Here is a 27,785-nt window from a genome sequence, read left to right on the forward strand (position 1 = left end):
TTTATAGGCCACCTTTAAGAAGACATCCCTTTCCTAGGATATTTAAAACCACAAAATATCCTGCATATGGCAAGGACAGAGTGGTAACGGAGAGACAGCTAACAAGGGGCTCTGGTCAAGAATTGTAAAGTCTCTTTCCTTGAGAAACCCCTCTCCCCTTTCTAGGACCTTCTGTCCCCGAAGAGGGCATCCCTCTCTCCTCCATCACTCAGCTTTACACAGAGCCATAGAGCTAGGGTGACAAGATAGTAACTGTGAAAAATTGGGACAGGGGCTCAGGGGTAATAGGGGCCTATATAAGACAAAACCCGAACAACAAGACTGTCCCTGTAAAATTGGGATATCTGGTCACCCTACAGAGATCCCGTGGTTCTGTATGGCAGAAAATAGGTGCCAGTCAAAAGACATGGGATCTCTGTGGGTCATGCACTCTCCTGTTTCTGCTTCTCCTCAGAAAGAGTATTTCCCTTATTATTATTTGCTTGTGTTACTAGAGGACCTAGGAGCCCTAGTCACAGACCAGGACCCCATTTTGCTAGGTGCTGTTCAATCCAGACCCTGCCATTGCCCCTGCTCTGGTAGAGGACAGAGTCTCTCTCCCCCAAGCAGGTGCACTGCTCAGGGTGTTGCTGCATCAGCTAGTAGCTGTATTTTGCATGGAGTACATCATCACAACCTCTGCAGGCCTCCACATCAAAGTAGTATCAGGTGAGGAATCACTTGCACCTGTCACCTCCTTGAACTGGGGTCATGCAGTGCTGTAATACCTTTCCCTGCAGTGCCAGCCCTTCCCCCTTCTTCCCTCCTCTCACCAACCCTCCATTTTTAGTGGATAAACATTCCTCTTTTTTTGGTCCATTTCTAATCAGTGGTTGTCATCACAGCCACACCCATTTTCAAAATGAAGCCCTGAATACTCAAGTGGATAGGACTTCCCTGTGCATCCTGTTGATTAGACTGGGGGTGTTTTGGTTTGTTAGAATCTAAATAAATCAACTATGTTGCATTTACACTATATTTACTCCAAAATTACACTTTTTGATACATTTTGTCATAGGTGGTTATATTTCAAAATAACGCTACTAAGTAGCTATGGTGTAATAAACAATAGATTTAATGTACTTTGATTCTAAAATGATATGTCTGAATTACTGTCTTGGTTCTGATCCTCCAGCTTCAGATGTTTGTCCAACAAACCATGATATATTCACACATTAAAATTTCACTTACCAGGAGCCCTGGAACTTGCATGTGTAGGATTTGGAACAGGATCTGGAAAGTAAATGAATAAGAAGTTGGGCAAAATGTTGATGAAGTGCATAATTTTTTCATGAATATCACTGATTATCTCTCGTTTATTTTAGGGGAGATTATCAGACACACTAACAGCATTTACACTCACAATTCCCATTGGGAGTCAATGACATTTGGGTGCTTAACTCCCATTTGTGTTTTTTAAATTTCCATGCAATATGTATGCTATTGATTAGACTGGAGATGGTTTTGGTTTCTTACAATACAAATAAATTAATTATGTTGCATTTACACTATATTTACTCCAACATTACACTTTTTGATACATTTTGTGGTAGGTGTGCATATTTCAAAATAACACTACAAAGTAACTATGATGTAAAAAACCCACCAATAGATTTAAATTACTTGGACTTCAAAATGAAATATATGAATTACTGTCTTGATTCTGACTCTCCAGCTTCCGATATATGTCCCATTAACCATAATATATTTCACAGATTAAAGTTTCATTTACCAGGAATTATCAAATTTGTAGTAACTCTGTTCTCTGTGGGTGAAATTCAGTCTAGAGCAGATTTAATTCTCCAATGTAAATGCATCTGTGTGATAATAAAATGCACGTAATACAAATTTTGCACACAGGGAATTGTGAGATTACTTACCAGAGTAATCAGTGATCCCAGTTTGTGCAGCCTGAACTTAAAAATATAATCAGAAGGTAGATTATGTACATTTTAGTAATGTTTCAGGTTCACAAGTTAATCACACTGTATTCCTGCAATATTAAGGTAATTAGAATGGAGCCGCATAGTGCTGCATTCTGGCTCACTCTCACAGAGGTACACAGTGGGGAGAGAGTGCTAAGAAACTTCACTTTGCCTAGTAAAGGGCTTAGAAGGATTAAAATCTTCATATTCACATCATAGTCCTTGCATTTTTCTGTCTACTACCCAGGGGTGAATAGTGCCAAGAGGGTTGGGGAGAGACAGGGAGTGAGCAAAGCTCTGATTCCACCCATGTGCCGGTGGGTAGAGGAGAAAGACTATGTGTTACTCCTTAAAGGGATGTTGCAGTGTCTGGACCTAATCCATTCACCTGAGGATTCTGTGAGGTTATGCACCTGGGAGGTTACTGCCCTTTCCCACAGACTACATCCTATGGGTTGCAGCTGATAGTGTAGAGAAAAGTTATTATTCGCCACCTGTGTCTTCTGTCACACAAGCCTTAGAGATTTTTTTTCTGCAGATTCATTGTTTCCTTCCTTATTAGAGTCTGACTCCCCATCCCAATATTACTTTGTGTAATCACATAGCTGCATTGGGACAGATCACTAATTAGGGAGTCTGAGCATATGCAGCCATTACGTTTCTGCAGCTGGAGTTATTATCTATGGTCCTGTCTATCTGCTTAATTTGGTGTCACTTATTTTCCATATATATTTTTCACTTGAGAGGACTTTTCTAAAGTTTTCCATTTTCACAGCGCTCTAAAGTGCTATAGTATGTTTGTGTAAAGAGATAAGAAGTTACATTGTAACTTTTATAAACATCTTTGTTAATTTTAAAATTTACTTCTTCTAATTATGATGAAAATAAACAGTAAAAAAGCTAACCTGGAAGAAAACATATTCCAAAGACCAAAAATAAAACCTGGAAAGGTACAGCTAATTTAAAACAGAGTCCTATTTTAACAGGATACCCAAACACATGTAGTTCTCCTTCTGTTTTGTCCAATTTATATTTCTCATCCATGTATGACCTGAAAAATAAAGAGTAAGATACAGTAAATAATTTTAAAAATATAAAATAATGTTAACTGATTCAGGGTCAGGACTTGCTCACTGCTCTTGTGAACTTTTAAATACATTTTATTTATTGCTTTTTTGGTAGTTTCTAAAATCCTTTTCCAACAGGTTCTGACTCCCCCACCTAAGTCCCACCCCCATCATCCACATAAACACTATCTTTATCTTGTATTTTATGGCATCTGAGCCATTCTGCACTTTTAGCTGGTGAATTTCTAGTTTTTCCTCGCACAAGATGGCAAGCACTATGTTCCAGCAAAGCATTTAAATATAAGAATAGCCTGAAGCATATGAGTAGCCCCAAGGAAGTCAGTTAACCTACTTAAATTTAAGCATACACTAAAATACTGTGCTGTATTGGGGAACTTTGCAGGACCATTACTATTATTTTTATTATCATAATGCCTAGAATATCAGGGTTGGAAGGGACCTCAGGAGGTCATCTAGTCCAACCCCCTGCTCAAAGCAGGACCAATCCCTAATTTTTGCCCCAGATCACTAAATGGCCCCCTCAAGGATTGAGCTCACAACCCTAGGTTTAGCAGGCCAATGCTCAAATCATTGAGCTATCCCTCCCTCACCCCAGGAGTGTATAGTATGGGCCAGGATCCCATTGTGCTAGGGGCTGTACAAAAATGGAGCAAAAAGACAGCCCTGCCCCAAAGAGTTTACAATCTAAATATAAGACAGAAGACAGACAGACAGATGAGAAAATACAAGAAAACAAGACAAGCCCTTAATCACCATTGCACTGGCTATCATTGAACAATCCTAAATCACCTTAATGTTTAGAATTAAACATTGTGAATTAACTCACACACCTAGTCCCTTTAAAGTCAGGGAGCAGGCCTGGATCTACAGAAGCAATAATTAATGCTAAGGTTTGTTATTTATTAGTATGACATTCTGTACCTCATGGGAACACCCTATACCCCCATGTTCATCCTTATAAAATGATTGTGTGGTATCCATGCAAAGTTTGTCATACGGGTGTCTTCAGAAGGCTCATGATGCACTGAGTATTATTGTTATAGTGATGTTATAGTAATTGCTGTTATAGTGATCTTATAGGTTATAATTTTATGCATATAATTATGAGGCTGAAAATGTATCCTCATGGCTTAAAATAAGACCAGGCAAAAACTCTCCAAGAGCAGAGAGGCAGTTCACACCTCATCAGGGCATATATGGGACAAACACAGCCCAGCCTCACAGGAACAAAGGACGCTGGCCTAGGCAGCAACAAAAGGATCTGTTGGACTCTCGAATGAGTCACCCCTTTCCTTTGGTCAGTTTGGGATTGCGATGAGGTAATGCTCACTGAAGGACATAAATCCACACCATGTACAGGTCAAGCATAGGAGTTTATTACGTACAACACTGAAGGAGTGTCACCTCGCTTATTAGGCTCAGAGACACTGTCAATCAATTGATTACAATGAAATATATGGATTTTCCATGTGCAGGGAAAGTGACGAGGTAGGCATTCCCACACCCCTGGATAGGTTTAGCTGCAAGACATGATAGCACAGTAGCCAATGGTCAAAAGATTACATAATGTCTCCGCCCATGGTTTCAAGTTAACAAATTAACATTTAGCATTTAATTAATACTTTAATAAATGTATTAGTATAGAATATATGTTGGATTTAATTTGGGGTCCATAGGAATGAAGTAGCTCCTTTGATTGTCCAACAGATACATATCTAGGGGTAAAAGCAAAAAAACAGTGAAAGTATATGGCAATAAAGATTGTCTTTCAAGTTGCTTATTTGTGTTTTAAGGCAGGCATTGGTTCCTGGGAAAGGGAGGTGGGAAGAGGCCATATCTTATACTGACATGCTTGAACCTTTCATAAACTCAAGGCTGGATGTGTAGGAAGAACATCTCCCTACAGAAGAAACTAACAACAGAAACAGGGCTTTTTTGCTCTATTTGCAACTTTGAATAAGACACACTTATTGTCCCCAACATCTGGCATTTTGCTGACCAGGCATATCTTAACAAAAGAAAGGTTACCTTTGGTTATCTCTGCTTTCTCTTAGCTATTGCTAGGCCTCTGACTTCTTGACCAAACTCTGGTCTTTGGGTCTGTACACAAATTCATATACCAGGTTATTACATCAGCAATGAATTTTAACACTTCACTCACCTGACTCTGAAGGGATGGGGGGAGGGGATAAAGCCAAGAGGGAGGAAAGGACATGATAAAAGGGAGAGACTTTTGCCATGCTCTTCCACCTCCATCTACAGACATCATCACCAAGCGACTGAAGTGCTGATCAAAGGGGAGAGCCTGGCTGAAGGACAATCAGCCAGCCCTTGGTGAGAAGCATCTCAGTTTGTAAGGGCATTGAAAGTGTTAAGATCAGCTTGGAATGTGTTTTGCTTCTATTTAATTTGACCAAATCTGACTTGTTATGCTTTGACTTACAATCACTTAAAATTTATCTTTTTAGTTAATAAATCTATGCATTTATTCTACCTGAAGCAGTGTGTTTGGTTTGAACCATGTCAGAGACTCCCTTTGGGATGGCAAGCCTGGTACATATTAATTTTTTTTGTTCAACTGATGAATTCATATAAGCTTGCAGCATCCAATGGGCATAACTGGACACTGCAAGATGGAGGTTCCTAGGGTTGTGTCTGGGACTGGAGATATTGGCTAGTGTCATTCAGTTGCAAAATTCAAGGAACAGTTTACATGCCAGAAGCTGTGCATGAACAGCCCAGAAGTGCAGGTTCTCACAGCAGAGCAGGGTAAGGCTGGCTCCAATAGTCAAGGATTGGAGTGACCTGGCAGATCACCAGTCCAGATAATATCAGAGGGGAACATCACAATTAGTATCTCAGGCCCAGGTCTACAAAGGGACTTAGGTGTTGCTGACTGTTTCATTTTTCTATGGGTGAGACTGGAAAGTTGTTTTTGACTTTTTGGAACTTGTCTCAAGGAGGTCACCATTGGTTCTGTTACCACAGGTAAAATCTGTTGCAGTATCTGGTTAGCCTTAAAGAGACAGGATAAAAGAAAGTGTCCTTTTTCTTCCCTGCTACTCCCAAAAGGGGTGATTGCAAAAGGACTTTTAGCACAGTAGAACCTCAGAGTTACGAACAGCTTGGGAATGGAGGTTGTTCGTAACTCTGAAATGTTCGTAACTCTGAACACAACGTTATGGTTCTTTCAAAAGTTTACAACTGAACATTGACTTAATATGGCTTTGAAACTTTACTATGCAGAAGAAAAATATTGCTTTTAACCATCTTAATTGAAATGAAACAAGTACAGTAACCATTTCCTTCCCTTGTCAAATAATTTTTAATCTTTCCCTTTATATTTTTAGTAGTTTACATTTAACAGTACTGTGCTGTATTTGCTTTTTATTTTATTTTAATTTTATTTTATTTTATTGGTCTCTGCTGCTGCCTGATTGTGTATATGGTCCAGTTCCATATGAGGTGTGCGGTTGACCAGTCAGTTTGTAACTCTGGTTTTCCTAACACTGAGATTCCATAGTATATCAAAGATGTATATTCTTGCTTCAAACTTTCCATCCCATGGGTCTCTCCTAGGAATGAATTATCTGGGCCAAAGATACTAAATTTAGGAAGTGAGCCACAAATTAATGTCTTCTAAAACCATCTATTGACAAAAAGCAATTGAGAGAATAACCAGATAGATAGATCACACCACACGATCCATTGTCTAAGGCCAAGCTCTATGATACAACTGCATTTGCTCCAACCCCTCAGACAGAGACAAACACCTACAAGATCTCTATCAAGAGTTCTTACAACTACAATACTCACCTGCTGAAGTGAAGAAACAGATTGACAGAGCCAGAAGATTACCCAGAAGTCACCTACTACAGGACAGGCCCAGCAAAGAAAAGAACAGAACGCCACTAGCCATCACCTTCAGCCACAAACTAAAACCTCTCCAACGCATCATCAAGGATCTACAACCTATCCTGAAAGATGACCCATCACTCACAGATCTTGGGAGACAGACCAGTCCTTGCTTACAGACAGCCCCCCAATCTGAAGCAAATACTCACCAGCAACCACACACCACACAACAGAACCACTAAACCAGGAACCTATCCTCGCAACAAAGCCCGTTGCCAACTCTGTCCACATATCTATTCAGGGGACACCATCATAGGGCTTAATCACATTAGCCACACTATCAGGGGCTCATTCACCTGCACATCTACCAATGTGCTATACGCCATCATGTGCCAGCAATGCCCCTCTGTCATGTACATTGGCTAAACTGGACAGTCTCTACGTAAAATAATAAATGGACATAAATCAGATGTTAAGAATTATAACATTCAAAAACCAGTCGGAGAACACTTCAATCTCTGGTCACTCGATTACAGACCTGAGAGTGGCTATCCTTCAACAAAAAAGCTTCAAAAACAGACTCCAACGAGAGACTGCTGAATTGGAATTAATTTGCAAACTGGATACAATTAACTTAGGCTTGAATAGAGACTGGAAGTGGATGGGTCATTACTCAAAGTAAAACTATTTCTCCATGTTTATTTCCCCCCCCACACACACACACAGACACACTGTTCCTCAGACGTTCTTGTCAACTGCTGGAAATGGCCTACCTTGATTATCACTACAAAAGGTTCCCCCCTTGCCCCCAGCTCTCTTGCTGGTAATAGCTCAGCTTACCTGATCACTGTTGTTACAGTATGTATGGTAACACCCATTGTTTCATGTTCTCTGTTTATGTAAATCCTCCAACTGTATTTTCCACCTAATGCATCCGATGAAGTGAGCTGTAGCTCACGAAAGCTTATGCTCAAATAAATTTGTTAGTTTCTAAGGTGCCACAAGTACTCCTTTTCTTTTTGAGGATACAGACTAACACGGCTGCTATTCTGAAATCTGTCAGATAGATTGAATGGCTGGTTCAGGTTAATGACTTTCATTTTTGAAGAACTGGAGAGGTCCCAGTAAATTACAAAAGCAAATACTGTATTTAGGCTCAGAAAGATTAGATTTTTATTGGTAAATGTTGGTAAACAGATTTCAGCAGACACACAGAAACTGATGTAAAATAATGTATTTCATAATAATAAAAATGTACAGAAAGGCCAGGTAAGAAAAATGCTGCTTGACAATTCATTAGTTTGATTTAAGTATACTTACTTTGGTTTTTTTGACATGTGATGTTAACAATTTGTGTTTTAATAGTTATAAAACATTAATGTTTTGAATCTCAGTGTCTACTGTCATTAAATAATTATTGTCTACCCCCTACTATTGTCTGACCCCCCATAATCTCACACAACTCTGAAAATTTAAATTGAAAAAATAACAAATGCTTTAAAATAAACATTGACACTTTTTGCTGAAATTATAAATAAAAATCAAATTGTGTCAAGCCTAACCATACTTATTTTTAATAGGAACATATTTTAGAAATGAGGTGTTAAATATAATGGAGCTTTTGAACCTAATTATAAAACATTTCTGCTATTGATGCTATAAAGTAAACAGAACTGTAATCCTAGCTATCTGTGTAAGGATTTTTTATTGACAGACATCACTTGAATATCTAAGTGCCCCATGCATATAAAATCAGTAACAATAATGAACTCCTTGGAAAAGTACCAGAGTCTCAATGAAATCCACCCTTTCTGTGATAAAGACTCTCTAGCAATAAGGAGATGGAATAAGGAATTTCTATATATTGATGCTACCTGATCATCCACATTTAATGAGAAATCAAACAAGACGCCAGTGTTTTGTTCCACTTTGATGAATGGGGGCTGTATGCCCTCACTGGAAGGTGGAAACTAAGTCCAAGCTATTTCTTCCTCTTTCCTACCAGTATTGCTTCAGGCTTCCCAAGCTGTTTTTCTTCCCAGAATTGATCTTTCATAGATGTTCTGACTTCTGAGCAGTGGCAGTGGTTGCATCCTTTGAGAAATGAGATGTACAGTTGAGAGTCATCAGCATACCATTGGCAGCTAAGACCATGGTGTCCCACTTTCTCTCTCATGTAGACATTGGAGAGAAGAGGAGATAGTTTGGATCATGGGGGACCCTGTAGGTGAGGATCTTCAGATAAGAGGAGCAGTTCCCCTTTCCCACTCTCTGATGTTCTGCTGGAGAAGAACAACTGGAGCCATTGTAATGTTTGGCAATCTATCCCTGTTATGTCATGTAGGCAGGTTAGCATTATGCTTTGGTCTGCTGTGTCAAAAAACTGCAGAGACGCCCCACAGTTTGAGCATGGAGATTTTGCCTGTGGCATAAGAAGGTCAGTCTTTCTGAGCCATTAGAGCTGTCTGTACTGCACCCCAGTCTGAACTGTAATAGTGAGGCATCCAGAGTGTTGGCTGATATTACATGTTGTTGGAGCCTGGTGTTTAATCCTCCCTCATTATTGGGAAGACAGGACTATGTTGGCAGAGGTTGAATGGTGACTTCTTGAAGACTGAGCAAACTATTGCGGGTTTTTTTTCCCCCCGAGCTCGGTAGAATTGCATTCCTATTTCCTATTTTGTTATTTTAGTCAGGATCATGTACATTATATTAACTACAGTAGGTTGTTCTTTCCAAGCTACTCAAACAAGACACCTCATACTATTACGACAACAGGAAATATTTAGAATTTAATGCACCTCAGTCTCAGCCAACTCTCAACCTGGTTTCCAAAACTGAAGGAGAATTTTTATTTCCATCATTAAATGAGTGTTCAAAAAAAACCCCCCTCAAAATACAGGTAGTCTGGCACCCTGATGGGTATAATTTCAAGGAAAAAAAACCAACTATTGACCCAATTTCACACCTGAGATTACATAATGTGGCTGGTCTATAGAAGATTACAACCTATTCCTTTTGCTACCTATTATAGTTAGTCCTCTAGCTAAATTTCTAGAGGTCTGTGATGAAATCCTGAAGACCCAGGGTTCAGAGGCTGATGATGTAGATGTGAGGGGATTACAGTTGCTCAGAACAGATTTTATTTTAAAAAAACTTTGAAAAATACATTTACAACTATGTTAAAATATTCTTGTTAAGTCTCAATAGCTAAGCATTCAAAAAGTAGGAAAAGCCAGAATTCAAGTTGCCTGTGTATTTTTTAATATGTTGATTGTAACAATCAATATTATTTTATGTTTAAATTCTTACTGAACCATTTCCTTCTACATCAGATGAAAATGATGAAGGAAGTAAGAACTAGCATAAAATACAACATTGGCATCCATTCTGCAATGGAAAAATTTATGAATTCTTGAAAATTCCATTTACTGTACTGTGTATATCGTTAGATATGTATTTTCATTTTAAAAATAAAAGTGAAATCTTGCTTGAAAATTGTTATTATTTGTTATTATAAATTTAGTTGTATTATCATAGCACCTTGTCATAGGTTGATTTGATTTTATATGATGAGTAAAGAAACACCAGAGAATCTTTTGTTGTTTTGGGAATTTATGAAACTCTAGTGTTTATTCTTATTTACATGCCAGATATGCTAAAAATTCGTATGCCCCTTCATGCTTTGGCCACCATTACAGAGGATATGCATCCATGCTGATGACAGTTTCTGCTCAATGACAATCCAAAGCAGAGTGGATCGACACATGTTCATTTTCATCATCTGAGTCAGATGCCATCAGCAGAAGGTTGATTTTTTTGGTGGTTCTGGTTCTGTAGTTTCCACATTAGAGTCTTGCTCTTTTAAGACTTCTGAAAGAATGTTCCACACCTCATTCCTCTCAAACTTTGGAAGGAACTTCAGATTCTTAAACCTTGAGTCAAGTACTGTAGCTATCTTTAGAAATCTTACATTTGGTACTGTCAGGGTTCCTTCCCCACTCTGAACTCTAGGGTACAGATGTGGGGACCTGCATGAAAGACCCCCTAAGCTTATTCTTACCAGCTTAGGTTAAAAACTTCCTCAAGGTACAAACTTTGCCTTGTCCTTGAACCCTATGCTGCCACCACCAAGTGTGTTACACAAAGAACAGGGAAAGAGCCCACTTGGAGATGTCTTCCCCCTCCCCCAAATATCCCCCGAAGCCCTACACCCCTTTTCCTGGGGAAGGCTTGATAAAAATCCTCACCAATTTGCATAGGTGAACACAGACCCAAACTCATGGATCTTAACAATGAAAAAGCAATCATATTCTTAAAAGAAGAATTTTAATTGAAGAAAAAAAAAGTAAGAATCATCTCTGTAAACTCAGGATGGTAAATACATTACAGGGTAATCAGATTCAAAGCACAGAGAATCCCTCCAGGCAAAATCTTACATTACAAAAAGACACAAAAACAGGAATATACATTCCATTCAGCACAGCTTATTTTCTCAGCCATTTAAACAAAACAATCTACTGCATATCTAGCTAGATTACTTACTAAGTTCTAAGACTCCATTCCTGTTCTGTTCCCAGCAAAAGCATCACATAGACAGATAGAACCTTTGTTTCTCTTCCCGCCCCCCGCCCCCCAGCTTTGAAAGTATTTTGTCTCCTCATTAGTCATTTGGGTCAGGTGCCAACGAGGTTATCTTAGCTATAAGATTTAAAGGTGTTTACTTTTCCCTTTATATTTATGACACACACCCCAAATCACAGATAGGGTGAAACACTGGCTGGGATTTCTTCCTGGAGCTCTAGGAGAAAACAGAGTTAATAAGACACATGCACCTCTAAATATACTACCAAGTGTATAAAGAGTAACAATATTTTCCACATCTCAAGGACGATTTTAACCAGTTGATTCTGGGAAACCTTCACAGGAGAGTGCATCAGCCACTTTGTTAGAAGCTCCTGAGATGTATTCGATGTCAAAATCAAAATCTTGGAGAGCTAAACTCCACCAAATAAGTTTTTTGTTTTTTCCCGTGGCGGTATGAAGCCACTGTAGCGCAGCATGATCGGTTTGCAGGTGGAAATGCCGTCCCCAAACATACGGGCATGGCTTTTCTAGAGTGTAGACAATGGCGTAATTCTTTTTCACTGACTGACCAGTTGCTTTCCCTCTCAGACAGTTTCTTGTTGAGAAACACTACAGGGTGAAATTCTTGATCCGGTCCTTCCTGCATTAAAACTGCTTCCACACCATGCTCGGACGCATCTGTGGTTACTAGGAACTGTTTGTCAAAGTCTGGGGCCCTTAATACAGGGTCAGACATGAGTGTCACTTTAAGCTGGTTAAAGGCCCTCTGACACTCTTCAGTCCACTGAATGGCATTTGGCTGTTTCTTTTTGGTTAGGTCTGTCAGTGGGGTGGTGATTTGGCTGTATTGCGGTACAAATCGCCTGTAATAACCGGCCAAGCCTAAGAAGGAGTGAACCTGTTTCTTTGGCTTTGGGACAGGCCACTTTTGGTTAGCATCCACTTTGGCTATAGGGGGTTGATAGTTCCTTGACCCACCTGGTATCCAAGGTAAGTCACTCTTCTTAGGCCTATTTGACCCTTCTTAGCCTTAACAGTTAGTCCTGCTTCCCTTATGCGCTCCAAGACTTTTTGAAGATGTTCCAGGTGTTCTGTCCAGGAATCCAAAAATATGACCACATCATCAAGGTAGGCAACTGCAAATTCTCCTAATCCCGCTAGGAGATCATCTACATGTCTTTGGAAGGTGGCGGGTGCATTCAGCAGCCCAAAATAGAGCACATTAAATTCATACAGTCCGACATGTATGGTGAAGGCTGACTTTTCCTAGGCAGATTCATCTAGCGATACGTGCCAGTACCCCTTCATTAAGTCCAAGGTAGAGATGAACTGGGCCCGTCCCAGTTTCTCTAATAGTTCATCTGTGCGTGGCATTGGATAGTTGTCTGGGCGAGTTACAGCATTTAGCTTACGGTAGTCCACGCTAAAACGTATCTCCCCATCTGGTTTGGGAACTAGAACCACTGGAGATGCCCATGCACTGCCAGAGGGGTGGATTACACCCATCTGTAACATATCCTGGATCTCCTGTTCTATAGCAGTTTTAGTTTGAGGAGACACCAGATAAGGTTGCACTTTAATTGGGTGAGCGTTACCTGTGTCAATGGAGTAGTATACCCATTCAGTCAGTCCTGGGGTGGCTGAAAATGTTGGCACATAGATAGTGCACAGCTCCTGGACCTGCTGTCGCTGCATACGCCCAAGGGTCATGGAGAGCTTCACCTCTTCCATGCCACGAGTACTTTTCCCTTCACAGTAGACACCTTCAGGCCACTCAGCATCATCTCCTCCCTGGGCTGTAAACTGACAATCTTTAATTCTCTGGAATAAAAGGGCTTTAGATAATATGATACACCTTAGGCTTTCAGTTGGAGGTGGGGAATGCTATGAGATAATTAAGAGCTCCCAGGCACTCCTGGACCATGAATGGCCCTTCCCACAACACTTCCATTTTATGGGCCTGAAGCACCTTTAAGACCATGACCTGGTCCCCTACTTTGAAGAAACGCTCTCTGGCATGTTTATCATCCCAAGAGCTTTTTGTTCTTTTTGAGCATCATGTAGGTTTTCTTTAGCAAGGGCTAGAGAGGTTCGGAGGGTGTTTTGTAGGTTGGTTACGAAGTCCAGAATGTTAGTTCCTGGAGAAGGTTTAAATCCCTCCCATTGTTGCTTCATCCTTAACCTCGTGGCCATATACAAATTCAAATGGTGAAAACCCTAAACTGGGATGTGGTACAGCTCTGTAGGCAAAGAGAAACTGCTGCATCACTAGGTCCCAATCGTTGGAGTGCTCATTTATGAATTTACATATAATGGCCTCCAAAGTTCCATTTGTTTGATGGTGGTAAGGAGTGGCAACCAAGTGATTTACCCCATGAGTTTCCCAAAGGCTTTCCATAGTTCCTGCCAGGAAATTAGTTTCTGCATCTTTGAGGATGTCAGAGGGCCAGCCTACCCTGGCAAAAATGTCTGCTAGTGCCTGGCACACACTTTTAGCCCTGCTGTTGCTTAGAGCTACTGCTTCCGGCCGTCGGGTGGCAAAATCCATGAAAGTCAGTATGTACTACTTTCCTCTGGGAGTCTTTTTTGGAAAAGGACCCAGAATATCCACAGCTTCTCGCTGAAATGAAACTTCAATGATGGGGAGTGGCTGGAGAGGGGCTTTGACCTGGTCTTGGGGTTTTCCCACTCTTTGGCATACCTCTCAAGACCGGACATAGGTAGAAACATCCTTGCTCATTCCCTCCCAGTGGAATGACCTCCCCAAATGGTCTTAGTCCTGTTCACCCCAGCATGGCCACTAGGATGATCATGGGCTAAGCTCAAGAGCTTGACCCGGTATTTAGTTAGAATTACCAACTGTCTCTGAGGATGCCAGTCTTCCTGGTGTCCACCAGAAAGAGTTTCCTTGTATAACAGTCCTCTTTCTACAACCAACCTGGATCGATTAGAAGAGCTGAGAGGCGGTGGGTTGCTCCGTGCCGCTGCCCAAGCTCTCTGGAGGCTTTCAACTGCTTCCTTTTGGTCTGGAACTGTTCCCTTGATGCTGGAGACATCAGTTCCTCATTGGATTGTGGACCTAGGCTTGGTCCCTTTGGAAGCGATGTAGGGGATGGGGCTGTTTCTGTTGACTGTGAACCACTCTCCGCTGGTGAACTAGGTTGGGGTTCAGGCTCCGGCTGAGTCTCTGGTGTTGGGTTATCAGCTTCTGCCAGTTCAGGTTTGCTGGGGCCCTCTGGTGTTGGGGTTGCAAGTACTGGATTCAGTGCTGGCAATGGGTCTGGAGCTGGTTGTTCCGCCAGTTCTGGTTCTGGGATTGGCTCTGTCTGGGTCTCTGGCACTGGATCCACTACTGCTATTGCAGACATTGGCCTGGGGTCCGGGTCCATGACCTCTGACCGGGTCCTGGTAGAAGTTTCCGGAACAGAGCTAGGTGTGATGGCTTGTTTAGCCTGGCTGCGGGTGACCATTCCCACCCTCTTGGCTAGCTTCACATGAGTGGCCAAGTCTTCCCCCAACAGCATGGGGATGGGATAATCATCATAGACTGCAAAAGTCCACGTTTCTGACCAGCCGTTGTACTGGACAGGCAACTTGGCTGTAGGCAAATTGAAAGAGTTGGACTTGAAGGGTTGAATCATCACTTGGATCTCTAGGTTGATTAAATTGGGGTCCACTAAGGAAGCATGAAGAGCTGACACTTATGCTCTGGTGTCCCTCCATGCGGTGACCTTCTTCCCCCCCACACTCACAGTTTCCCTCCGCTCCGAGGGTATCTGCGAGGTATCTGGGCCTGCGGACCTCTGGTGTGATTCCGGTGCAATGAACTGTAATCTGTTGGGGTTCTTGGGACAGTTAGCCTTTAGATGCCTCAGCTTGTTACATTTAAAACATCGTCCAGCTGACGGGTCACTGGGGCAAGGTGGGTTGCTGGAGAACGGTATGGCGGGACGATAAGATGGCTGGAGGGTTCCTTTGGGGGTTGTTGGGGCCTTGGGCTGTCCCCAGTATTAGGATGGGTCTGAGGTTGTCCCTTCTGGTATCCGCTCCAACTGCAACCAGTTTTTTTCTTTTCTGCCACCTCCACCCATTGGGCTCCAATCTCCCCCACCTTGATTACAGTTTTGGGCTTCCCATCTAGGATGTATCTTTCTATTTCCTCAGGAACACCCTTTAGGAACTGCTCCATTTGCATTAGGAAGGGCAAATCTTCTGGAGATTTAACACTTGCTCCTGATATCCAGGCATCCCAATGTTTCACAATGTGGTAGGCATGTCGGGTAAATGACATGTCTGGTTTCCACCTTAGGGCTCTGAATCACCGACAGGAATGCTCGGGTGTTAGCCCTATTCTGACTCTCGCCTTGGTTTTAAACAGTTCATACTGGTTCATGTGTTCCTTAGGCATTTCAGCTGCCACCTCAGCTAAGTGTCCACTGAGCTGCGGCCTCAGGTCTACCATATATTCGTCTGTAGAGATGCTGTACCCAAGGCAGGCCCTTTCGAAGTTCTCTAAGAAGGCCTTGGTATAATCGCCTGCCTTTTAGGTGGGGAACTTTCTGGGATGGGAAGTGGTACCTGGAAAAGTATTGCTAGGGTTTGTTGGTATATTCTGTTGAGCCTTCTCCATCTCCAGTACATGCTTTCTCTCTTTTTCCTTCTCCTCCAGTTCTTTGTCCCTTGCCTCCGTAGCTCTCCTGTGGGCAGCGTCTTGTTTTTTTTCCTGCCTCTTTCTCTGCCTTCATTGCTTTGTCCTTTGGATCCATAGCTCTCCTGTAGGCAGCTTCTCAGGCTTTTTCTGCCTCTTTTGCTGCCTCCAGTCTGATTAACTCCAATTTGTGCTGTCTTAGTTTCAGTCATCTTTGCCTCTCTGTTTTTAAATAACTTTACACCCGAGAGTTAGAAATAAAAAAAAACCAAAAAAAACCAAAAAAAACTTGGCTTGTAAAATTTTCCTGTGCTGTAATATTATTCCTATATTCTCCGATAGTGATTGTCAGCCTGCAGAAAAATCCTTTAAAAAACAAAAAACAAACAAACAAAAAAAACCCCTAACACCTTTGCCTCCAGGCAAATAGACAGAAACTCTTTCGTTGCTCTTAGGTAAAAAACAACTTCAGGTCTGTGTAGACTTATGAATTTCCCTGCAGGAGGTTAACTACCCTGCCTTTAGGTAAAGAAAGCTCAAGCTCTCAAAAGACAATTCCCTTTTGTCTCTGATCTGGCCCCCAAGGAGAGACAAAAAAAAACAAACCTCCTTAACTGCTTTTCGCCTAAAACCTGCTTTCCAGCAGCCCAAATGGGAAAAAAAATATTTCCTTTTAAAATCTGTGCTTCTGGTTCAAAAAACCTCAAATTGGTCTCAAAATGATTTCAAGTTAATCCCACTGCTCTACCACCATGTCAAGGTTCCTTCCCCACTCTGAACTCTAGGGTACAGATGTGGGGACATGCGTGAAAACCCCTTAAGCTTATTTTTTACCATCTTAGGTTAAAACTTCCCCAAGGTACAAGGTATTTTACTTTTTGCTCTTGGATTTTATTGCTGCCACCACCAAACATCTAACAAATATATAACACGGAAAGAGCCCGCTTGGAAACGTCTTTCCCCCCCAAAATCCTCCCCAAACCTTACACCCCCTTTCCTGGGGAAGGCTTGATAAAAATCCTCACCAATTTGCATAGGTGAACACAGACCCAAACCCTTGGATCTTAAGAACAATGAAAAGCAATTAGGTTCTTAAAAGAAGAATTTTAATTGAGGAAAAAAAGTAAAAGAATCACCTCTGTAAAATCAGGATGGTAAATACCTTACAGCGTAATCAGATTCAAAGCACAGAGAATCCCTCTGGGCAAAACCTTAAGTTACAAAAAGACACAAAAACAGGAATATCCATTCCATTCAGCACAGCTTATTTTCTCAGCCATTTAAACAAAACAGAATCTAACACATATCTAGCTAGATTACTTACTAAGTTCTGAGACTCCATTCCTGTTCTGTTCCCGGCAAAAGCATCACACAGACAGAGAGAACCTTTGTTTCTCTCCCCTGTCCTCCAGCCTTGAAAGTATCTTGTCTCCTTATTGGTCATTTTAGTCAACTGCCAGCGAGGTTATCCTAGCTTCTTAACACTTTACAGGTGAAAGGATTTTTCTTCTGGCCAGGAGGAATTTAAAGGTGTTTACCCTTCTCTTTATATTTATGACAGGCTCCCTGACCAATGACTTGAGGGTGTCTTCATTAACCAGCCCTTAAACAACACTTCCACTCTTCTGGCTTCTTTCTGCCTAGTGGAGTGAGCCCTTTTATATTATCAGAGGGGGCCTTAATTAGAGTCAGGTGGTCACATTAGCTTAATGGCCTCACCTGACACTTTGCAGGTTAATTGGAGTCAAGTGTTCTCATTAGCCCGGAGCAGCCCCTGCTCCAGTTAATCAGGGAACAGAAACCTGTTCATCCAGTGGCCAGTAGACCTCACCTCACCTCACCTCACCTCTGTTGAACCCCACTGGCCTGGAGGGAGGAGGGAAACTGCTGCTCGTTCTACTGGGCTTTGGGCTCTTCCTGGTGCTATTGCTCTAGCTGCTCCCTTGGCTGGGCTAGATGCCACCCATCCCCATTCTCTGCTACCTGGTTGCTGGCTAGCTGCTGGACACCCCCACATTTGGGTGCTGCTACTGCTACAGCTCCTTGGGGAGGGGGGCCTGCTGGCCTGCTCTCCAGAGGGGGAGATTGAGGGACCCCAGCAGCCACCGCTGTGGATACCACCACCACAAACACTGCCTGAGAGGGATCATTTTTGCCTGCTTGGACCACCACCTGGAGTTCTTAGAGCTGCTGCTGCAGAGCTTGCTGTCTGAAGCTGCTGAAGCCCTGAGGAGGAGAAGAAGAGGAACAGTGGGGGAGCACCTAGAGACTTACAGACCACCATGGAGGGTGCCTTAAGACTGAGTAACTTTCAAACTGTGCTCTTGTGGTGGGGGTTTTGACTGTATTTGTAGGGAAACAGGGGGTGTGGTGTGGAGCTGCCCCCTGATCCCTCTGTATCCCCCCCAACCACCACCACTACTACCACCATCGCTGCACCCCTACTACCCCCACTGGCTGTATACCATCTGCCTCAGCTCCTGCCTCTGGATTCAGCTGCTTGATTGGCTTGCCATGCCCTGATTCCACCCTTTGGGCCAGAAGCAGCAATCAGCCTAAACAGACTTTGTGCAAGTGCATGTGGGCGCACGTACCCGCCCCCGCTGGACTGCCTACCTCACAGCTTTGCCCTTGCAACCTGCCCCATTTACCCTTTGCAGTTTTTGCCCCACCTTATGCCCCAGCCCCCCCTTACTAGCTTCAGTTTGTTTGCCTGCCCCACCCATTTCCTTCTGCAGCCTTTGTTTGTTTGCCCTGCCCCAGCCTCTGAAGCTAGCCCCTTGTTTTCCCTGCCTTAACTCCAGCCCGCTTAGCCCCTTGCTCCGTGTAACCATGCCCCCTCCCATGCACTTGTGCAACTCCCCATTTTAGTTTCAACCCTCTTCACGACACCCCCAGTACTGTTGTATCCCCCTCTCCTCTTGTGCAGCTAGAGGAGCTGGAATTCCACCTCGTGTCGGCGACTGACCCCAACCCCTGATTGCCCCCCCCCCATCCAGCCCACCCCTTTTGGCGCCCTCCTCCCCTGCCTGCAGCCTAGTGGTGACGAATGGTCGACCTGCTTCCCCTTTCCCCTCCTCCTTCTGGTGTCTCCCCTTCCCTCCCCGCTCACGATGGCGGGGGACAAAATGGATGGGGCCCCTTCAGCAGCCCCAGCTACCGCTCCCCAGCCTGCCCCTCTGTCACCCCCCCAAGCCTCTACCTCCGCTACTGCCATGTCCTCCCCTGCCTCAGATTTTGGGGGAGCCCCCCTAGCCGACAGGAAAGGCCAGGGTAAGAAGAAGGGGAAAGGCCCTGGTAAAAAAAAAACCAGGCCCTCCATGGCAGGGGCTGCCCGCACTGCCACGGCTGCGGTGTCCCTCGCCGCTGTTCCCTCCACCAGTTTTGCGGGTGTCTCTCCCCAGGGCATATGCCCCCCCACCTGCCGCTACATCATCTCTCCCGCCCACTGCTTCTGCTACCATCTATAGCGGCCGGGGCCCCTTTCCCACCATGACCAGGAAGCACGGCGTCCGTTGCCTCCTGGTGCCCGACTTGCCCCATGTGGAGACCTATGTGCAGGCATTGGCGAGGGTGATGGGGCCCACGGCCATTGGGGTGGCCTTCAAAATGTATGGCAAGTTCGTCTTCTTCTTAGCATCGGAGGCCGCCGCTCAGGAGGCGGTGGACAAAGGCCTGGCAGTAGGGGGCGTGTTCGTCCCCTTGGAGCCACTAGAGGACTGGGAGCCCACCTGGTCCTGACCTCCGTCCCTCCCTTTCTTCCCAATGCCGCCCTGTTACCCACCCTCTCTACCCTGGGGAAGCCCATCTCTGTCATCAGCCCTCTCCCGTTGGGCTGCAAAGACCCCGCCCTCCATCACGTCCTCTCATTCTGCTGGCAAGTGCAGCTTCAACTGCTGCCGGCGGCATGTGATGGAGAGGCGCTCGAGGGGTCCTTCCTAGTCCCCTACCATTACCGGGTGCACTGCTCCACGGGGGAGGCTCGATGCTACCTCTGCCGGGCGATGGGGCATGTTCGGAGGGACTGTCCCTTGGCCCGGCAAGGAGGGGCATCCGGGACCCCCGAGACCCGGCAGGGCACCGGACCCGTCATCGCCAGCGCCCCTGGCTGCCCGGCTCCTGAAACCACCCTTCCTCCTTCCCAGTCCACCATAGCTCCCACTCAGGCCCAAGAGGAACCTCCCCCACTATACCCAGATGAGTGGGAGAGCCCCGCCCCTGCTTCTTGCAATCTGGCGGGGCCTGTGGAGGAGAGTGTGACAGGGACACCGCCGGGCATGGGAGAGAGCCTGCCCCAAGGGGAATTTTCCCTCCCTTGTGCTGCCCCACTGTTACCCCCTCGAGTCCCTGAGCCATTGCCTCTGCCCCCTGACACGACCCCTGCTAGCCAGCCCTCGGATGATGCCATGGAGGGCTGGGCACTAGTACAGGGGAAACAGGGCAAGCGGAAGGCTCAAGTTCTGCTCCTCCCATCTGATGTGAAGGCCCCCCGGAAGACCAGGAAGGGAGTAACCGATGCTGAGCTTTCCGCTTTACCCACAGGTGTGTTCCATCCACCGGTGCTGACTGGGGAAGATGTGGCAGCACTGGAAGACAGTATCTCCCCTCCATGGGATTCCCTCCCCTCTGAGGCCCCCAAGGAAGCCCCTCCTGCCCTGGCACCATCTGAAACCTCAGTGAGCCCCAAGGTGACCGTTGTGTCAGGTGCTGGTGGGGAGAATCCCGGGGTAGCGGAAAGCGATCTCCCATCCATATATGAGGAGATCAAGGCCCTGGGTCTGACCCCGGTCACCCAGCGGGAGAATGACTCTATGCCAGCTGGCCTTGATCTGGGCGACTTCACTCCATCCCCCCTTTCCCCATTCTCCCTCCCCCTAACCGTTGCTTCCACTCCCACCTCCGAGGAGCCCCTGGACTCCTCCATCAACCCGGCTGCAGATGGCACCTCGCTGATGGCCACCAACCCTGTTGAGGTGATGGCCAGTACCACACGGCCGGGACCCAAGCCACCAGGGGCACCCATCATTGGTGAGGAGCAATCGACCTCCTTCCTGGGAGGGGGCCCTACAGAAGATATGATGTCGTGGCTGCCAAACCATCCTGATGCCATGGCTGCCAAACCCACCATAGAGCCTGCGCCTGGCATCACTGAGAGCCCTCTCCCTGCCCAGAATCTTGCTTCTAACCCTGCCCCTGCCCCTGTCCCTATCCCATCCACCTCCCAAGATGTTATTGCCGCCCCGGTGCTGTCTCATTTCCTTTTCCAATAGATGACCCCCAGGGAGCGGCCTTTGTGTTTCCCCGTCCCGACCTACCAGGGGCTGCTATCCTCCCTCCGCCGCCCCCTATCGCCCCAGCATTCAGGTCAACCCATCAGGAGCCCCGTCGGGGGTTCGCACCCTGTCTGCCCGTCTCGGTGGGCCATGGGGCTGTACCAAGTGCCCCATCAGGGAGCAACCAGGAGACCATAACCCCCCCACATCCATGCGCTGAGAGAGGAGTTTTAGGAGTTTTTAGAAGACGTCCGTGACTCCCACAACAAAGTACAACTTGCTCTCCAGTGATGGGGGGACTTTCATCAAATTCTCCGGGCTGCAAGGGCCCTTATGGGGGAGGGTAAAAAGACCGGGAAGCAGGGCACCGTGGACTACCAGCGAGTCCGCCTCTTCCATGACTCCTTACTCACCTACGGGGTAGTCAAAGACTACTGTGTGGCCCATCGGGAGCCGCGAGCGTCCCTGCCGGCAAGGATCTCCCCCAGCCCTCTTCATGGCACCTCTTACCAACACAACATTGAACACCCGCGGCTGTAGGATAGGTCTCTGCAGGTCCCAGGTGCTCTCCTTCCTTTGGGGGGGGCATTCTGTGGTTTTCCTGCAGGAGACCCATACGGATCCGACCGCCAAAGACAGCTGGCGGCTGGATTGGGGGGACAGGGTCTACTTTAGCCATCTCACAGTTCATACGGCTGGAGTGGTGACTCTCTTCTCCCCCGACCTATGGCCCGAGGTGCTGGGGGTTGCTGAGGCTGTGCCGGGCCACCTCCTGCACCTCTGGGTCCGCATGGAGGGGTTCGTAGTCAACCTCATTAACATCTGTGCCCCGGCAGCGAGTCCGGAGGGGCTGCAATTCTATCAGCAGGCGTCCGCCTTCCTCGGCACCTTGGATCCTCAGGAGTGTCTGGTCCTGGGAGGGGATTTTAATATCACGCTCAAGGAATGGGACCACTCGGGGACCGAGCAGAGCCCGGCCACCACTGCCGTCCTCCAGGAGATAGTCTAACACCACTCCCTGGTGGATGTCTGGTGCCACAACCACCCAGATGACACTTCCACGTTCACCTTTGTCCGGGTGGAGGCACATCGGTCGAGCCACTCCCAGTTGGACAGCATTTATTTATCACGCTTCCATCTTTCACGAGCCCACTCCTCCAGCATCCAGCCGGCCCCTTTTCTGACCATCATTTAGCCACCGTGATGGCCTCCCTCTGCACGGAGAGGCCGGGGCCGGCCTACTGGCATTTCAACAACAGCTTGCTGGAGGATGCAGGCTTCATGGCGTCCTTCCGGGAGTTCTGGCTGGCCTGGCGAGGGCAGCGGCGTGCCTTTCCCTCGGCGCGGTGGTGATGGGACCTAGGGAAGGTGCGCGCCCAGCTCTTCTGCCGTGACTACACCCGGGGCGCCAGCCGACGGAGGAATGCGGTGATAGAGCAGTTGGAACGGGAGGTCTTAGAGCTGGAGAGGCATCTGGTCGCCAGCCCCGAGGATACGCCCCTCTGTGAAGCGTGCCGGAAGAAGTGGGAGGAGCTCCAAGCCTTCGAGGACCATCGGGCCCGGGGTGCCTTTGTTCGATCCCGCATCCGTCTCCTTCGGGAGATGGATCGCGGCTCCCGCTTCTTCTATGCCCTGGAGAAAAAGAGGGGGCCAAGAAACATGTCACCTGCCTTCTGGCAGAAGACAGCACCCCCCTCACGGATATGGTGGAAATGTGCGGGAGGGTGAGAGCCTTCTACGCAAGCCTTTTCTCCCCGGATCCGACCGATCCTAACACTTGCAAAGTGCTCTGAGAGGAGCTCCTGACGGTCAGCGCGGGCAACCGAGACCGGCTAGAGCTGTCTCTCACTCTGGCTGAGTTCTCGGAAGCCCTCCGTCGCATGTCCACCAATAAATCTCAGGGCATGGACGGGCTGACCATGGAGTTCTACCGCATGTTCTGGGACGTCCTCGGCCCAGACCTAGTCGCTGTCTGGGCCGAGTCTTTGCAGAGCGGGGTCCTTCCTCTTTCGTGCAGGCAAGCCGTGCTCGCCTTATTGCTGAAGAAGGGGGACCTCCACGATTTATGAATTTGGCGTCCCATCTCGCTCCTCAGCACGGACTACAAAGTCGTGGCAAAGGCAAGCTCGCTGCGGCTAGGGTCTGTGCTGGCGGATGTGTTCCACCCAGACCAGACCTACACCGTCCCGGGCCGCAGCATCTTCGACAACCTATATCTGGTCCGGGACCTTTTGGAACTCGGGTGTAGGGATGGTCTGTCATTCGCCCTCCTGTCCTTAGATCAGGAGAAGGCATTCAACAGGATGGATCACGGGTATCTCCTCAGCACTCTGCAATCGTTTGGCTTCAGACCCCAGTTTGTGGGTTTTCTCCGGGCGCTGTACACCTCCACGCATCCCTCTCTGCCAGAGAACTGGCAGAATTTAGAGGGTGGGGTGATAGAGCGGCTCCGGAAATGGACAGGACTACTCCGGTGCCTCTCCCTTCGAGGGAGAGCGCTGGTGCTGAATCAATTAGTCCTGTTCATGATCTGGTACTGGCTCAACACCCTGGTCCCGGCCCCGGGTTTCCTGGCCAACCTCCAGACATCGATTCTGGAGTTTTTGTGATCAGGACTGCACTGGGTCCCTGTAGAGGTTCTCCATCTACCCCTGGAGGAGGGAGGGCAGGGCCTGAAATGTCTGCTTACTCAGGTTCATGTCTTCCGCCTCCAGGCCCTGCAGAGGCTCCTTTATGGTGCAGGTAGTCCGGCGTGGAGCATACTGGTGCATGCCTTCCTGAGCTGCTTCCAAGGGCTCCGATACGACTGGCAGCTCCTTTATCTCCATCCAATAGATCTTCTACAAGAACCCCTCTGGGCTGCCAGTCTTCTATCAGGACCTCCTCCGGACCTGGAAACTGTTTTCAATGACCAGGTCCGTGGTGGCCACTGAGGGGGCAGATCTCCTCGCAGAGCCCCTGATACACAACCCCCAGCTCCGTGTGCAGGTGGCAGAGTCCAGCTTGGTGCGCCAGAGGTTGATCCTGGCAGAAGTCACAAGAGTCCAAGACCTTCTGGACTATGACCGGGGAGACTGGCTGGATCTCCTGACGCTCACTCAGCGCATGGGGCTCTCCGGACCTCGTACTCCCCGATGCGTACTTCAGGAGGTGAAGGCCCCTTTGCCGCCCGCTGCTTGGGTTTATCTCAACCGGGTCCTGCATGAGGGCACACCCTGCCCACCCTCCACTCCAGGCCCGCCGGACCTTTTAATTGGACCACTGCCCCGTGGACCCAACTGACCCACTCAGCCCTTCACCGTGAGCCAGCTGCATGAGATGCAGCCGGTATGTTTCCAAAACATACCAAGGAAACATCTATACACACTTATGCTCCACACCCTTCACACCCTCACCCTCGTGTCCCACCCCGATACAAAATGGCAGGACCTCCTGCCACCTTTGGAGGGTGAGGAGCCCCGGTGGGCCAGCCTATATTCCACCTTAATCCCAAGGCCCACCGGGGATATCAGTTGGCGGCTCCTTCATAGAGCCGTGAGCAAGGGTGTGTTCTTGGCGCGGTTCACCTCTATCCCAGACACCTGCCCCTTTTGCGGAATGAGGGAAACCCTGGCACACGCATACCTGGAGTGTGCCAGGCTGGAGCCCCTATTCCGGCTCCTCACCAATATTTTATTATGTTTTTGGTTGCACTTTTCCCCTCACCTTCTTATTTATGCACTCCCTATCTGTGGCCCCACAAAGTTACAGGATCGCCTGGTCAACCTCCTCCTGGCCCTAGCTAAAATGGTCATCTATAAAACCAGAGTGAGGAGGTTGGCCGATGGAGTCTCCTGTGACTGTGGGGCCTATTTCCGATCCTCGGTCCATTCACATATCCGGGCAGAGTTCCTCTGAGCAGCGTCCTCGGACTCCCTTGATGCCTTTGAGGAGCAGTGGGCACTGTCCGGGGATCCCTGCTCAGTGTCCCCTCCAGTTCCCTTCGTTTGACCCTTTGACCACACCTGTCCTGTTATTTCATTAGTTGTCCTCTGGAATTATTTGGTTTCCAGGTCCTCTGGATCCCCCTCTTAGGCTGGGGAGGGGGATCCTTTAGCAGTGGACAGGTTTCTCCTGCCCACTTCCCAGATCCCAATAGGGCAGCTGCTCCCTGGGCTGTGCCAGACACCACTCACCCCCATTCTCTGCTTCCTGGTTGCTGGCTAGCTGCTGGACACCCCCACCCTTGGGTACTGCTACTGCTCCAACTACAGTCCCTTGCTGGTGGGGGGGCTGCTGGCCCACTCCCCAGAGCAGGGGAGTGAGAGACCCCTACTCCAGCCGTTGCTACTACTGTGGACACCACCACCACCACCTGTGAGGGGTCCTTTCTGCCTGCCTGGCCACCGGGCTGCTGCCTGGAGCTGCTGCTGCTTTTGATGCTTGGAGCTGCTGGACTCCGAAGGAGGAGGGGAAGAGGCCATCTGCTGCTGCGGGAGTGCACAGGGACTCTGTACAGCACTGTGGAGGAGGCCTTGAGACTGAGTAACTTTTAAACTGTGCTCTTGTGGTGGGGGCTTTGACTGTTTGTGGGGACACAGGGGGTGTGGCGTGGAGCCTGCCCCCCAGTCCATCTGTGTGTCCCCCCAACCCCCACCACCACCGTCATCGCTGCCCCGTCCACCACCCCCAGTGGACACTTACCATCTGCCTCAAGCTCCTGCCTCTGGGATTCTGCTGCTTGCTTGGTTTGCTATGCCCTTTCACCACCTTTTTGGCCTGAAGCAGCAGCTAGCCCGAAATGACTTTTTTGTGCAAGCGCACGTGGGCGCATGTGCCCCCTCCCCCCCGGACTGACCCTCTTCAGCAAGCCCCCAGCTTTGTCCCTTGCTACCTGCCCCATTTTGCCCTTTGTAGCCTTTTTGCCCTCCCTTTTACCCCAGCACCTCGCTAGCTTCAGTTTGTTTGCCTGCCCTTTCCTTTTCCCTTTGCAGCTTTTGTTTGTTTGCCCCGCCCCGGCCTCTGAAGCTAGCTCCTTGGTTCCCTGTCCTACCTCCAGCCTAGTTCTCCCCCCTCCCCACGTGGTTCTTCTACCCTGATTGGCCCCTTACTCAGTGCGCCCATGCCCCCTCCCATGCGCTTGTGCCCTTCCCCTGTTTGAATTTGCCCCTATGTCACTGCACCCCCCTAACGTTATGACCCCCCTCTCCTAGTGCAGCTAGAGGAGCCAGACTGCCCACCATGAGCCCTTGATAGCCCCCCTGTCCAGCCTACCCCTTTTAGTGCCCTCCTCCCCTGCCTGCAGCCTAGCTCTCCCAGTGGGCCTCGATCTGAGTGACCTCACTCAGATCCCAATAGGGCTACTCTTCTGTACCCAACTGGCCTGAGTCTATCACAATACACAGAGAACATGAAAAACATGAAAAAGAACATGCCACACCAACTGTAAAAAAAAATTAGCATGGGGAAATAGTTTTTACTTTGTGTAATGATCCATCCACTCCCAGTCTTTATTCAGGCCTAACTTAATGGTGTCCAGTTTGCAAATTAATTCCATTTCTGCAGTTTCTCGTTGGAGTCTGTTTCTGAAGGGTTTTTTTTGGAGAATTGCAACTTTTAGTTCTGAACTTGAGTGACCAGGGAGGTTGAAGTGTTCTCCAACTGGTTTTTGAATGTTATAATTCTTGATGTCTGATTTGTGTCCATTCATTCTTTTACATAGAGACTGTCCGGTTTGGCCAATGTTCATGGCAGAGGGGCATTGTTGGCACATGATGGCATATATCACATTGGTAGATGTGCGGGTGAACGAACCTCTTATGGTGTGGCTGATGTGATTAGGTCCTATGATGGTGTCCCTTGAATAGATAAAGTAGGCTTGAATAAAGACTGGGACTGGGTGGGTCATTACACAAAGTAAAAACTATTTCCCCATGCTAATTTTTTCCTCCTACTGTTACTCTCACCTTCTTGTCAACTGTTTGAAATGGGCCATCCTGATTATCACTACAAAAGTTTTTTTTTCTCCTGCTGATAATAGCCCACTTTAATTAATTAGTCTCATTATAGTTGGTATGGTAATACCCATTTCTTCATGTGTTCTGTGTGTATATATATCTTCCTACTGTATTTTCCACTACATGCATCTGACGAAGTGAGCTGTAGCTCACGAAAGCTTATGCCCAAATAAATTTGTTAGTCTCTAAGGTGCCACAAGTACTCTTTTTTTCTTGCTGATACAGACTAACATGGCTACCACTCTGAAACTTTGTATACTGTGTGATTCATCTTAAGTGTCTCTTAAGTTGATTACTACTGTTTCTCCTTTCAAAAGTCCAATAGCATCACATTGAAAGTCCATTATGAGATGACTGTGACATCAGCTCCTGAG

The 27,785-nt window shown here is 47.1% G+C and overlaps 1 protein-coding gene across 1 annotated transcript in view; it reads right to left on the bottom strand.

The window, feature by feature from the left end:
* Positions 1–27,785, bottom strand: part of LOC122457283 — an 87,302-nt gene that overhangs the window by 44,018 nt on the left and 15,499 nt on the right. Inside the window, exons 3-5 of the mRNA XM_043501369.1 lie at positions 2,870–3,015; positions 1,920–1,955; positions 1,231–1,272 (exon numbers count right to left, since the gene is read on the bottom strand). Of these exons, the coding sequence (XP_043357304.1) occupies positions 1,231–1,272; positions 1,920–1,955; positions 2,870–3,015 (224 nt within the window). The remainder of the gene's footprint in view (positions 1–1,230; positions 1,273–1,919; positions 1,956–2,869; positions 3,016–27,785) is intronic.

Source organism: Dermochelys coriacea, chromosome 23 (assembly GCF_009764565.3).
Source record: "Dermochelys coriacea isolate rDerCor1 chromosome 23, rDerCor1.pri.v4, whole genome shotgun sequence".
NCBI classification, from domain to species: Eukaryota; Metazoa; Chordata; order Testudines; family Dermochelyidae; genus Dermochelys; species Dermochelys coriacea.